The sequence below is a fragment of the Leptidea sinapis genome, chromosome 4 (genome assembly GCF_905404315.1).
Source record: "Leptidea sinapis chromosome 4, ilLepSina1.1, whole genome shotgun sequence".
Lineage (NCBI taxonomy): Eukaryota > Metazoa > Arthropoda > Insecta > Lepidoptera > Pieridae > Leptidea > Leptidea sinapis.
Genome location: NC_066268.1, coordinates 11,397,533 through 11,412,901, shown reverse-complemented (window position 1 = coordinate 11,412,901; position 15,369 = coordinate 11,397,533). Strand labels below are relative to the sequence as shown.

The 15,369-nt window shown below is 36.3% G+C and overlaps 1 protein-coding gene across 1 annotated transcript; it reads left to right on the top strand.

The window, feature by feature from the left end:
- Positions 1 to 890: 890 nt before the first annotated feature.
- Positions 891 to 14,922, top strand: LOC126980040 (sodium/potassium-transporting ATPase subunit beta-2-like). Its single transcript, XM_050829669.1, has 7 exons — positions 891 to 984; positions 5,110 to 5,160; positions 6,932 to 7,051; positions 9,263 to 9,441; positions 10,209 to 10,295; positions 12,438 to 12,666; positions 13,630 to 14,922. The coding sequence occupies exons 1-7, from the start codon at positions 921 to 923 to the stop codon at positions 13,731 to 13,733; spliced, it is 834 nt and encodes a 277-aa protein (XP_050685626.1). The 5' UTR covers positions 891 to 920; the 3' UTR covers positions 13,734 to 14,922.
- Positions 14,923 to 15,369: the final 447 nt, after the last annotated feature.

Sequence of the window (15,369 nt, the reverse complement as noted above, 5' to 3'; positions counted from 1 at the left end):
GAGGACTGTGTACATTGACGCTTTTGTGTTAACCTAGCTATAGCACCTGGCTTTCATTGCGCAAAAAAGCCAACCGTGAGACTGTACTTGATGAAATATTTTATATAAGTTTAAACGTTTTTACTCTCTGAAATATACAAATATAAGTGTATTTCATCTTTATTTTAAGGAGGTAAAGTTTCTGAGGTTGTAGGGGTTAATCTCTAGATCTACTGAAACGATTTTGAAAATTCTGTTACCAATAAAAAATCACATTGTTTGTGAATGTGAGGTTATATATTATATATATTATCGCAAAAATCAAAAGACTTTCGTGGTAGTCGGTTTTGCAGAGTAAGTCAGAGAAAAGTCAGTTGAACGAAAACGTTTGTTCCGAACGCTACCTTAAAGATGAGAACATACGATTGTTTGTGTATATGTATGTACATAGGTACACCAATTAGTCAATTCCAGAAAAACGTTCCAAAACACAATCATGTCGAAATTGAGTTAAGAACACAAAACTGGTCACGTGATTCATATTAACGGACTGACAAAAATGGCAGCCCTACTGTCACTCTTTATATGCCACCATAATTTAGTAACCCAACTCACAACTTTAAACACACACTTTTGTGGCTTGGTACCTTTTTCAAGAACTACGTCCAATTAATATGGTTACACTGGTTAATAAAGACAAAGTCACAGGTAACAGATAGTACATAATAATCAAAATGAATGAGATAGTAAGATGTTCAAAAATAAAAAGATTATGGTATTCACAATTTATTATTTTATTTAAAGAAATTATTAGTGCGAAAGCCATCGATGAATAGCATCCAATATTGCGACCTATTCGCACTGTAGCCAGCCGGGAGTAGGGACTAGGGACTGTTTATTCCCAGTCCGACGGTTCCCGCGAACAGTTCTTCGTCTTCGCGATGGGTCTCGACAAACGTACAATCAAGATCATCGCGATAGTAGTCGCCGTACTGCTAGTAATTGGTGAGGTTATTGTGTTAAGTTTTTAACGCCTGAAATTAAAAGTGATGTCAAAATGCATAATTGCTAAACATATTAATAAGGCGCTTACTTTTTCATCATTATTACATTAAAGATTTCTTATGAGATGTATTTTATCATGTTACATTTTTGTTTATAATATATTTTTAATGAGCAAGATTAGCTGATCACAAGCCTTTAAATTATAAATTTAATTATCTTAATTATTGGTTATAAAAAACATTAGTAATTTCATAGTAATAATAGGATTTTAGTAATAAGAGTTTTATAGCCAAAGTGCAAGTAAAGGGTTATCCGTTTGTCACAAAGCTGTATTTGATTAAAAAATCACACATGATTGAGCTGGAATGTTTCTTTTTAACCGAATTCAAAAAAGGAGGAGGTTCTCAATTCGTCGGTATGCTTTTTTATGTTTGTTACCTAAGAACTTTTGACTGTGTGAACCGATTTGGATAATTTTTTTTTATTTGAAAGCTGGTGCTTCTCGTGTTGCATTTGGACAATGGAATCCATGAGAAAACTATAAAAGTTATAAATGTGCGCGACAAATTTACGAGTAACACAATATCGTGAGAACCGATTTCGATGATTCTTTTTTTTGAGAAAGAATATACTTAAAAAGTAGTTTGGCGAGAGTTTGGTTAGGTTCTGCTTATGGGATCCATGACAAAGTAACGAAACTCTTCAATTCAACAATATCCGAATATTTTCACTAAAATATCCGGATGGTATGCCATGTCATTTACCGTAACGTCGTTATGGTAAAGTAATTTTCGTAGTCGAATTGGAGGATCAATGGAACTCCTTAACGACTTACAGTAATATGTAGTAAAGAAACTAATTTGAAAAGTACGCTTAAAGGTGTGTAAGCACTGAGCCAGTAATTAGTTTGTAACGATAGATGAACACATAGCTACGAAGCTACTCAGCGCTACGACAGGATGGCTGAAAGCTTATTAGTTTAGCCGACGACGGGTTTCCTTCATCGCGCGCACAAATGAGCTTAATGCGGTTAATGACCTCTACATTCATATACAGATAATATGTAAAATTTACTTAATTAGTTATAAATTCTGTAACTACTATTACTATGTTATTATCATTTATTGAATTTATGTCAAGCAATGACATAAAAAGTGTTTTGTTATAATAAACTAGCTGCCCGGACAGACATTCTTCAGACACCAGTGGGAAGCTACTTTGCACAGGAAGCCGGCTAGATTATGGGTACCACAACGGCGCCTATTTCTGCCGTGAAGCAGTAATGTGTAAACATTACTTTGTTTCGGTCTGAAGGGCGCCGTAGCTAGTGAAATTACTGGGCAAATGAGACTTAACATCTTATATTTCAAGGTGACGAGCGCAATTGTAGTGCCGCTCGGAAATTTTTGTTTTTCAAGAACCCTGAGTGGTTGACTGCATTGTAATGGTTAGTGCATACCAATTAACATCAGCTGAACGTCCTGGTCGTCTCTGGTCCCTTATTTTCATAAAAAAAGTCAAAAGTTAATAGTTAAAATGAAATAAATGTAATGTACGTATTTCCGAGAGATCTAAGGATTTAAAATGATATAATTACTAAGGTAAAGTATCAACATGCATTTTAAATCTGTAATATCTTCGAAAATATTCATTTAAATTACATGCTGTAAAGGGCTTTATTAATAATTAATGTAGAATACTATAGTGTATGGGAGGCATTGACATCATGCAATATAGAATACTGCTTTATACATGTGATTAAAAATATTTACTTACAAAGTACGAGTACAATACGCCTCGAAACTAGAGGAGAAGAAATAAAAATAGAAAGAGGCGAAAGACAAGGAGACCCTCCTTCACCGAAATTGTTCATAGCAGTATTGGAGAATGTCTTTAAACAATTGGACTGGAAGGCCAACGGCATATGGATTGGCAATAAGTACCTAAGTCACTTAAGATTTGCAGATGACATAGCACTCTTTGGTAACTCGGCTGCAGAACTCGAGCAAAGGATGCAAGCTTTGAATGATGCTAGCAAAATAGTTGGCCTACATATGAACACCAGAAAAACGAAAATCTTAACGAATTACCATCATAAGCCTATAGAAATAGACTCAAATCAGATACAATTTGTAGAAGATTATGTAAATTTTGGGAAGTAAATATCTTTTAACTCTAATAATAACGAAGAAGAAGTAGAAAGAAGGATCAAAAACTCTTGGAACAAGTTCTGGTCACATAAAGAAATATTAAAAGGATCCTTCAGCTTAGAGTTAAAAAAGGTGGTAATGGATACATGTATCTTACCATGCCTCACATACGCAAGCCAAACATGGGTGCACACAAAGAAAATTAAACATCAGTTACTAACAACACAACATGCCATGGAGAGAAGTATCTTGAGGCTCAGAAAGAAACATAAAATCCGCAACAAAACCATCAGGAAAAAAACAAACATAAATGCATTAAAAATGAAATGGCAATGGGCAGGACATGTGGCTAGGGTCCCAGACCAAAGATGGACTCTAAAAGCGACAACATGGAGTGGTCTCTCAGGTAACAGATACCGAGGCAGACCCAAAGTGAGGTGGAGTGATGACCTTCTTACAGTGGCAGGTAAAAACTGGCTAGAGAAAGAAAAAAATAGAGAGTTGTGGAAGAAGATGGAGGAGGCATATCCCGGATGGGATCAAGATTATAGTTTAAATAATAACATTAGTTTAAGGTATATTTTTAAGTTACTAACATATTAAAATATGTAATCTATAAACTCTTGAATAAATATGCCTATTATTATTATTACTATAGTGTAGATACAACTCGTAATGCAATGTAAGTGCAAAAAATGTGTTCATTTACGACATTACATTTGAAACCTCTAAAATTATCAGTAAATATCTCTACTACTTATTTTACTATTCTTGAATCACTCTATCTATTAAGAACCGCATCAAAATTCGTTGCGTAGTCTTAAAGATCTAAGCATACATAGGGACAGACAGCGGAAAGCGACTTGTTTTGTACTATGTAGTGATCAAGAAACAATTTTAATACGTGAAGACTAAATAATCTTGAGGTTGTTTGGACTGTGTGTGGATCATAGAGTTTATGCGCTTATTAATTTGATTTTTTTTGATTTAGACACGATTACGCATCTGTGGGAGAATAGTATATTGTAAACTGAAGCGAATGACTGCACTCGCTTCGCTTTCGTGGGCAATCGACAACTTGTAACACTTGTTGCACATACTATTTTGTGTTACAAATGCGACAATTTACGTATTATTTCCGACTCCATATTCGTTTCTAACTTAAATTATATTTTTATTTATTAAATTAAACTATCAGACGCTTCAATCTCAATTCAGTTTTGATATTTCGCTTGTGTTTTGTTTCTTGTTATTATTTTATTTATTTTATCTAAATTTGCGTGTGCAGAGTATGATTGGCGGGCGACAAGTAAACTTTTCGCATTCAAACAACAGTTTCATTTACGAAGAAACTCACTAGTGATTTTAAAAAGGGCAAACTTACGTTTCTTATTCCAATCAAATCAAATATCAATTCATAATATCATGTTTTATTACTTTACGCACGGACGAGTCAAATTATATTTTTGTACTTATCCGTGACTTTACTATACTATTATTTATTTTTAAGTAAAATCACTACAAGCAATAAGCATAGTCGAAAAATATACATAGTTTTAGGCTGGAAAGTCAAGATTTTTTAAAGCTTACCTTATGAATAGTCTTCGTCAGATTCGATACTTAATGAAGCTTCTAGAGCATAGTTTCTCAACCTTATTTTGCTCACCGCCCACGATTAAACGATATTAATTTTTATTTTACTTTAGTACGTGATTAGCGTGTATTTTTTTGCCTTTTTAGACTTTATTTTTTAATCTATCCATGCCCCATCTGCGCCATCTCAATGCCCCCTAATTTTCTCTGGGTCTTCTACTGCCTCCCCGAAAGTCTCAAACGCCCACAAGGGGGCGTTATCGCCCATGTTGAGAACCTATGTTCTAGAGTGATCTTTATTCTTGTACGTACCTATTTTATTCACTGTTTAGATTTATTATTCATAAACAGTATTCTATATTAACTATATTTCTACATGCAGGTATCATAGTCGGAATTCTGCTTGCTGTGTTCCTGCCGTACCGTTATGTTGGTAAGTGCAAAGATAATACCAATGAAAATAATTCACGGGGGATATCTAGTAGGAATATAGTTTTTAGTAGCTCAAGGTCAGACAGTTGAAAGAAGGTCTGGAATTAATAGTACTACAATATCTAGAGTTATTGGCAGATATACAGGTTGTCCCAAAAATCAACGTCAAGCCGCAACGGGACGATAGGACTCTGTCCTACATCATAAGAAAAATGATGGTTAAAAAATAGCGGAAATCGAACATGGGTTGGATTTTTTTTCTGATTTTTCTGATGATGTTTACCATCAATCCTGTTGTCCCATTGTCGCTTGACGTTGAATTTTGTCAATTTTGACATCCTTTGGTATTCTTCTAGCTAACCCGACAGACGTTGTTCTGTACATAATAAATAAAATACTGTTTTTTATGAATTTGTAAATGATATTTCAAGACATCAAGAAGTATTTCGTAAAATATGCTCCCTGTTGTTTATCGGCCGTTTTCAATAACGTATCTCTAGTTGCGGATACATTTATGTCACCGTTTAATGACAAGATCTTATCTATCTATACTTTAGTCCAATATAGTTATAGGCCAATGCTTTATGTCGATAGGTTTTTAAAATGTAAGTAAGCGTAAAAGGATGGATTTGTCTACCTCTAGTAAGTTAAACTAAGGATAGATACCTATCTATCCTTAATAACCTTATTGAAAACGGCCGATAGTGAAGTTGATTTACAGTAGAACTGTCAAACCGTGCGTCCATGAATTTTCTCATAGAAAACATCAAGAACAAAAAAATACTGAAAATAAAATAATAATGGGTCCCAAATTGAAATAAAAACTATCCTATCTCTCAAGTTTTACTAAACTGCACTCTACGAAGTAATACCTATTAAAATCCCTTCATTAGTTTTGCAGTTCACTGGAAACAAACATCAGTACACTGGGTTTATATATATAAAGATTTCCAAGAAAACATTTTAAATTGCATTTGGCTAGCTCTGTGGTAAATTCTTAGTAGCACAGAAATTGGATTTGTCTCATACAGCATAAGGATTGCCCTCCATGACGTGGTACTATCCGGCGAAATGTGGGTGTGATTCACTTCTGCCTTCCTCCATGGAGTGCCTCCTCCTCTCCTGGAGAGCCTACTGCAAACCATGACATGTTTATTTATTTATTTGGACCATCAACATTACATATATTACACATTTATATAAACTTATGCTAGGTACAATACTGATATATGTCACAATTAAAGATGAACACACCATTCAATGGTAACAGTGTGATTTATACAGTCAAAAATTTGACGACCCATATAGCGGAATGGTTAGTGACCCTAACTACTAAGCTAGAGGTCCCGGGATCGAATCCCGGTAGGTGCAATCATTTATATGATGAATATGGATGTTTGTTTCCGAGTCATGGATGTTTGATATGTATTTATGTATATGTATGTTTAAGTAAGTATTTTATATTAAATATATCGTTGTATTGTTGCTGTGCTGTGCCTAGTCTGGGGAAAGATAATTTGTGTGAAAGTGTAAACAAAAAAAAAACTAAGTACTAATATTTATGTAAAGTAAGGATATAATTTATATGGTTTTATAATGAAGAGGATATAGTATTGGAAAAAGAACGTCAGAGTTTAAGCTTGATGTGCGAGATTATTTACAAACTTTTTTGAATTATCGTTGAAAATATCGATTTCTGAAAATTTTGAATTTACGTGTTCGATTCTATTGTAATAATATTAGTGTGTGAGATTGTATTGTATATTTTGTAGAGCTGCAAGTTTTCCCGCGCTCCGAGGAGTACAATTACTACGAGCCACTCATCCGGTTCCGGGCGAGTGACCCTGGTAGCTGGCACGTCTGGTACAAGCGCATCAACGAGTTCCTCCGTGGTATGTTCTCTTGGTATTTTTTGATATATTTTTAATCTCTTTTTTTTCTTTCCTTTAGGGAACATTAAATTGTTATTATAATGTTGCCCCAGGCAACCTTGAGAGGCTCATTGTGGTCGGCAAAATAGATGCGAAGAGGATTTTTTTATGGAATAGGAGGACAAACGCGCGTACGGGTCACCTGATGTTAAGTGATCACCGCCGCCCACATTCTCTTGCAACACCAGAGGAATCACAGCAGCGTTGTCAGCTCCCCGTTGTTATAATGAAATTTTTTCACAGTGGAACTGTTTAACCGTGCGCCACTAAATTCTCTTATATTATAATATGTCAATACAAAACAAATATTGAAAATAAAAATAATTATGGGTCCCAAATCGAAATAAAACTATCCTATCTCTCAACTTGGACTAAACTGCACTCCATGAAGTAATCCTCATTAAAATCCGTTCATTAGTTTAGGAGGTCATCGCGGACAAACAACGTGACACATAATTTATATATTAAGATTACACTAATTCACTAGATTATTTTCTTGTCACAAGGTCTTGTCAAACTTGTTTAGTCGTTGAGAAAATGGAATTGACTCGAGAAAATTCTAGAGCGATGATTTATTATGACTTTCGAAGTGGTTTAACACAAAAACATTGAGTTGACCGGATGATTTCTGCATTTGGTGATGAAGCCCCATCCAAAACCACAATTTATCGCTGGTTTGCTGAATTTCAACGTGGACGTGTCAAGCTCAGTGATGATCCCCGTCAAGGTCGTCCAAAAACTGCAGTCACCAAAGAAAACGTTGATGCTGTGCGTAAGCTGATGGAGGAAGATCGACATGTAACATATCCCGAAATTCAGTCAACTTTAGACATTGGCATGAGTCAAATACAAATAATCTTGCATGAACAATTAGGTGTAAAAAAGTTTTTTTCCCGATGGATACCGCATTTGCTTTGTCTGGAGCAAAAAGCGGCTCGCGCTACTTGGTGGGTCAGAACTCTCGAAAGATTCCACGCAGGATCCTCAAATGCTGTACACAATTACGTATCAGGTGACGAATCCTGGATATACGCGTACGAACCCGAAACAAATAACCAGTCACGAGTTTGGGTGTTCGAAAATGAGTTAAAGCCAACAAAAATTGTTCGTTCACGGAGTGTTGCAAAAAAAATTTTAGCCACGTTTGTCTCCAAAACCCGCCATGTTGCGACTATTCCTCTTGAGGGAAAAAGAACGGTTAATGCAGAATGGTATGCTAGTATTTGTTTGACACAGGTCGTTTCTAAACTCGGATGATGATGCGGCGGTTGCAGTTGCAATCACGACAATGTTCTGTGTACTGTTCTGTGTGAGTTGAGTACTCACACCGTGCACAGAACAAAAGAGTTTTTAGAGCAAGAAAACATAGAATTATTAGACCATCCGCCGTACGTACCTAACCCCTAATGATTTCTATACTTTCCCTAAAATAAAGAATGTAAGTAAGAAAATGTGTCAAATTTCGCAGAGAATATTTCGAAAAGCAATAAATAAATTTTTAAATAGTTATGTTGTATCACTTCCTTGATTCCCGACATTTTCAGTGCCGCCCTCGTAAATACTTTAAAAAATTGGCAATAATTATAAAGCGGTAACATAAAAAACTGTAGCACTGTAAAAACTGTTTACACAAATAGTATAATAATTCTTGTCATTTTAAATATGTTACATATTTTACTCTTAGCTACACTATTATATAATTGCTTTTATCAACACCCATGCTTTTAATCCTCTATTATTGATTCTAAAACAGTTTAACTCTATCTTATTGCCAACATTAAAACACCCAATGTCCTAATAACCATTACACCATCCAAACGAGTGTTGTAATAAAGTTCAGTACAACATTATATCATCCGTTTCCTAATAATCCTTTGGATGATATTATGGTTACTAGGACTGGCTTTTTTAATGTTAGCAGTGAGCTGTTTCAGAATCTTTTAACGAGGATTTATATTATGGGTGTATATAAAGTCTTGTATGCATCTGTAGATAATTAGTTATTACAACACTCATGTGACACTATTACCATAATTACCACATATTAGATAAACCCACATTCGTGTTTTAATACCCCTTACTACACAACAGTTGCATAAATAACTATTACATAACAGTGGGACTGGGGAAATATTATCACGAAAAAGTGTAATGTTGATTGTGATGGTGCAGACTACGAGACCACAGTGCCGGATGACCCGCCTCGCGCGCCCTGCTCCACCCACCGGCACGACCAGCGGCTGCCGGTGCCCAGCTGTGAACGAGCACTCAACATGTGGGCTCCGTGTAATGCTGACAACTTCTACGGCTACGCTGCTGGCAAACCCTGCGTCTTCCTGAGACTTCATCACGTAAATAGTTTTTTTATGACAATAAGGGACGAGACGAGGACTTTCAGCTGATGGTGATTAACGCCCTGCCCATTACAATGCATTGCATTGTAATGGGCAGGGCGTTAATTAGGGGCATTGGCCCCTCATAACTTTTGTGTTTTTCAATAATCCTGAGCGGCACTGCATTGTAATGGGCAGGGCGTATCATTTGCCATCAGCTGAACGTCCTGCTCGTAAAGGAATGGATACTGTAGATGAAGCCTTAAGTTGGAAGAGCACTTGCTCGGAACGCGAGAGGTCGTGGGTTCGAGTATCGTTCATAAAATTTTGTTTTCAAACTTTATTTGTGTATTAATCCCAGAAGTGATGATTATCACTTTAAAAACATAACAAATTATTAGCAAACTGACTAAAAAGATGTGTGTGTGTGAGTGTGTGTGAGAGAGAGAGTGAGTGTGTCTGTGTGTATGTATGTGTGAGAGAGAGAAAGAGTGTGTGTGTGAGTGTGAATTTTTATTTTAGTTCTATGTTAGTCTGTTAAACTGTTTTACGTGCACAAGATAAGTGTCAGTAATAGATGCTTATTTTTAAATTTTAAGGAAGTTTTCTGTGTCGTCGTATTTTAATACCTACTGCTAGCCCTAATTTAAAAGATTTTTTAAAGAATATTTGCTTTTTTTGTTAATTAACTAAAGTTGTATTGGCGTATATCGAATTAGATTATTGTTTTGGAAATGAGGTGGACCTCAAAGCTTAAAGAATTGTTCAAAATATTTTTGCTGCAGATTCACTATTGGGTGCCTGAGCCATACAACGTGACAAGACCAGTAGATATCCCACCTGACATGCCCAATGAAATCAGAAAATTTATGGTGAGTTCTCCAGCACCGGGTGAGATTACTCCTTAATATTTTCTGAAGTTTTTCTGGAACGAAGTTCCTTACGGCAGGCTTGGAGGAGATAGGGATTTTGCTGCGGGACCGAACTGAAAAAAATGTGATAGTAAAACCGTAAGAAAAAGTCCGTCGAATAAAACCGTTAAATGAGACGTGCGCAGGCCCGACAGTCGTATACACAAGCGAGTAGTGTAAATTTTGTAATTATTTCTATGTAATTTTATGTTGTCAAACAAAAATAAAGAGACATATTTTGTTATTTGAATAGATAATTTGGATGACGATTTTTTTTTATTTTATGTAATTTATTATTTTCTAAAATACTGAATTTCCCTAATACTTTCCTGTACTTAAATAAAAACTAATCTGCAAAATTTAAGAGAAAAATCAAGAAAACCTACATAAAATTGAACACGATTTTACAAATTGTGTCGATTCTACATTAGCCGAAGGAACTTCGTTCCTACCTGGTGTCCCACGACACCACAACTTATTTTTATTATGTGACTGGAGGACAAACAGTCGTATGCGTCACTTTGTGTTAAGTGATCACCGCCGCCTACATTCTCCTGCAAAACAAAGGAATCGCAGAAGCGTTGCCTTAATGAAATAAATAAATAAATGTACGAAAAAAATCTATACGCGCTTTTATGAAGGTATCTTTGCCGTATCATCCCGGAAATACCGCACAAGGAAGCTCATTCCACAGCTTGGTTGTACGTGGAAGAAAGTTAAGATTGGATAGTCAATATTAAGCACGGTGTGTGTAAAGCTACATCTATATAGGTGTAATACAAAGCGCTTCTTATAAAAAAATATAAATAAATTGCCAGCTGTAGAGATTTCCGATAGAAGTTACAACTTAGAATTTTTAGTATTAAAATTTGAAATTAAATGAATTAAATTATGAATTTCAATTTATTTTCAATAATACCTAGTCTTGCCATAAATACTGTTACAATTTAAAATAAACAAAAGATTACATTTGAATTTGAAATCTGTCATTTTTATATGATTGTTTATTCTGTTTTCTTATTTTGGCGCCACTATATTGTACAATATTTTCTGATATTAAAATGGAATGGGGTGATAAAGTGAACCGAATCGCTGTGATTGCATTACACAAAGTAGGGTATGGAGCTAAATGCAATTTTTAAAACTCTCCATACGCTTGGTATTATTAAAATGTTTATGTATTTTTCTCTGTTTGTGACCGAATAAATCTGACCGTCCAAGTAGTGTTCGTGCGAAAAATGGGTAAGGGAAAGCAGTAAGGGAAAGAGTTGGAAGAAATCCTGTCCGAAAGCAAAAGATTTTATCTTGGATGATGAAGTTAGCGCCTAGAACCATTTGTATTTTAAAAGATGACTTAGGACTTGCAGCCAGACTAAGTATATTAATCAAATAAAAACATATTCGCGTAAATCGATGCTTACTAAAGAAAGGGGTGGTACGGGGGACGTATTACAAGGCCTATAAGAAAAAGAGGGATGGCTAATGAGCTCTAAATACTCAGATTCCCAAAATTACGCATAAATGCGTATACGTCAAATTGCGTATTGGCACCTTTTAATGTACCTACTGTTGCACGTAGTGCTGACTACGTAATATTGCGTAGATGGTGATTGGCATGGTGGCCACTGATTTCGGTTCTTATCGGCATTCAATGCGTTAGAAAGACGATATAATTATGGGTTATTGTAATAGTTATTTATGCAACTGTTGTGTTAATAGTATCACATGAGTGTTTTATTACCTTATTATCAACAGTTGCATACAATACTTTATCTACACCCATAATATGAATGCTCTATAAAAGATTCTGAAAAGGTTAGCTTATAGCTAACATCAAAAAAGCCAGTCCTAGTAACCATAATATCATCAAAAAGAGTGTTGTAATGAAAAAGGATGTTGTAATGTTGTACTGAATTTAATTACATCACTTGTTTGGATGATGTAATGGTTATTAGGACATTGGGTGTTTTAATGTTGACAATAAGCTAACTGTTTTAGAATCTTTAATAGAGGATTTAAAGCATGGGTGTAGATAAAACAAGTATGAAGTATATTTTTGCAAGATTTTCATTATTTTGATGATAATTATTATAACAATGGCAGCAACAACGTCCGGCCCACCACTACGGTGACTACGTGTGGGTCTCCTGTCATGGAGAGTTCAACACGGACGAGGAGAACATTGGTCCGATCCAGTACATCCCTGCAAACGTGCCGCCCGGCTTCCCCACCAGCCGGCTGCACACCGCAGACAGGATCCCCTACGCCACACGCAACCTGCCAGACCAGGTGCCCGGACCTCTGGTGGGGGTGTTCTTTGAGAACCCAAGACGTAAGTTACTGTACTACAAGCACTTTCGTAAACAGGCACATCATTATATAGCTAATGTAAGCCGCATAAGAGTCTCGTGCCAGAATTTGGCGAGTCAACATCTTCTGAGGATGTCTCGTGTAGAGACGAAACACGTGTCGAATCGGTTAAAGTCAAATCTTAGCGGAATATACACTCAAGAAAACTTACATAATTTGGATGATTATGGAATTCCGACGAGTACATCTACCTTGGACAAACAATCCAGTAAGGCAGGTCCAATTTCGCGAAAGAGATCACTCGTCGAATCCAACTGGGATGGGCAGCGTTCAGGAAGCTCCGTAAAATCTTCTCGTCCCAAATACCACAGTGTCTAAAGACGAAGATTTTCAACCAGTGTGTGTTACCAGTGATGACTTACGGTACGCAGACGTGGTTGCTAACTATGGCTTTATGAGAAAGCTCATGGTCGCTCAGAGGGCAATGGAGAGTTCTATGCTCGGAGATTCCCTGCGAGATCGAATCAGAAATGAGGAGATCCGCAGGAGAACCAAAGTTACCGACATAGTCCAAATGATTGCGAAACTGAAGTGGCAGTGGGCAGGGCACATAGTTCGACGGACAGATGGCCGTTAGGGCAGTAAAGTCCTCGAATGGCGACCGGCGTACCGGAAGACGCAGTGTTGGTAGGCCCCTCACAAGATGGACCAACGATCGGGTCAAGATCGCCGGAATACGTTGGATGAGGCCAGCGCAGGACCGATCGTCGTGGAGATCTTTGCGGGAGGCCTTTGTCTAGCACTGAAAGTCTTCCGGCTTATAATATCCCAGTATCCCAAGAAGCACCCTTTCTCAAGCATGACGCATGAGCCAGCCAACTCCTCTCTCGCCGTAAATCGACGAATTTACGACCAGTCCCTGAGATCGACTCAAACAATCGTTTTTGCAACTTGAACTTTTCTTATTTCTAATTTCTGTTTACAGGCGGCGTCGTCATTAATGTGGAGTGTCGGATTTGGACCAGAGATATCGTGTACAACCCTTCCAACCGAGTTGGACGCACGCGATTCGAACTCTACGTCGAATAAAATACAAATTATTTACTAATTAGGCTTGTTATGTTAACAGCTAAGGGTTAATTCGCACTAGTGATGTATTGTGGATGTATATGCAATGAAAGAAGAGCGAAAGGTTGGTCAATATCATATTCATCGCCCAATAAAATACTTAGGGCTATTTTTCACCGGGACACCACAGTGGCGCGACTGGTTGTGTGTGTCTGTAAGGTACCAAATTAGACACCATACAGACACCAGAGTCAAGACGCATCCGAGCTGGTTGCGCCACCAAATTGGTTGCTCAACCAAAAGGACACCAGGTGAGTAACTCTCTATAGAGCTGTGTAATATCGAACATTATCAAAAATATATTGAGATCCAACAGTCAAAATGTTTAAAGAAAAGCCCTCTATTGCAGGACAATATACCACATATTGTATTTTGTTGGTAGCGGCGACTGGCTGCGCCACCGTGGTGTCCCGATGGAATATAGCCCTAATAAGCTTATGTTTGTTCCTGGTGTTTACATTATGATTACTAGAGTTTCTATAAAATTCGCTAATGTGCCTAACACATAACTTTATCAACAATATATTGAAAAATTTTATTTGTGGTTTTTACTTATGGCTTATACTATTTATTTTTCAGTGTTCTTATTGTAAAGTTAATAGAAATTTCAAGATGCGGATGAGACTTAACAATTAATATCAGAATTAATTACAGTTAAAACAAATTATTCAACGGATGAAAGTGAGTATGTGGATGAGTGCGAGATGTCTGTATTTGTCTGTTTTATAATAATTTAGAATAAAAAATTATGATTATTAGTTCCATGTGAAGTACCTGGCTACACAAATTATATGAAAATATATAAGTATTGGTTTATTTATGTGCTGACCGTACACGTACACACACACAGAAATGCAAAATCGTGTCAACAGTAATTTATCTGTGCATACTGTAACTCGGGTGTATTTGCCATACAATAATTAATTAAGCCTATTTGTATGGAAGTTTCTCCCCTTGAATATAATTGTTTAACAGTATTAAAAGAATATTATTACAAAATTACAAAATTACACTGGTCCCTGACATACTACAAAGGGATCAAAAGATTTCCCATTACGTTTTGATATATAGATTACGTCAGAAACTAAATCTGTTATAAAGATACAATGTATTACTTAAGATTTATATATAATTAAATTATATAATAATATGGGTCTTTTATTTATAATATAAATACACCTAGAAACACAATAAGTGCACTGAAGACCATATTTACAACCTTGTTGGTTCAACTTTGGTTTGTGGTTTGCAGTTATATAATGCCCATGCAGTGGTCACGCGTATCGGACACCATCTAAGTGACGTCACATCCAGGTAGACATTTCAAACATCACTAATCAAAGGTACCGTATGCAGAAAGATATCTCCATAAGAGACACATATAATGGTTACCAATTTTTTGGGCTATACCAGAAGGTCAGTAATAGCGAAGAAGAAACCAGTTGGGACATTCTGAGAAATAGGCATGTCAACGAGTCAAGGTGTCTAGATGGAGGACTTTTCGCTATTTTGAAGAAAACTAATAAAAGCTTTAGGAAAAATCGAAAATCCTTAGAAAAATAATGGGGAACAGAATCTTTCTTGGCGTAAGTTTAGG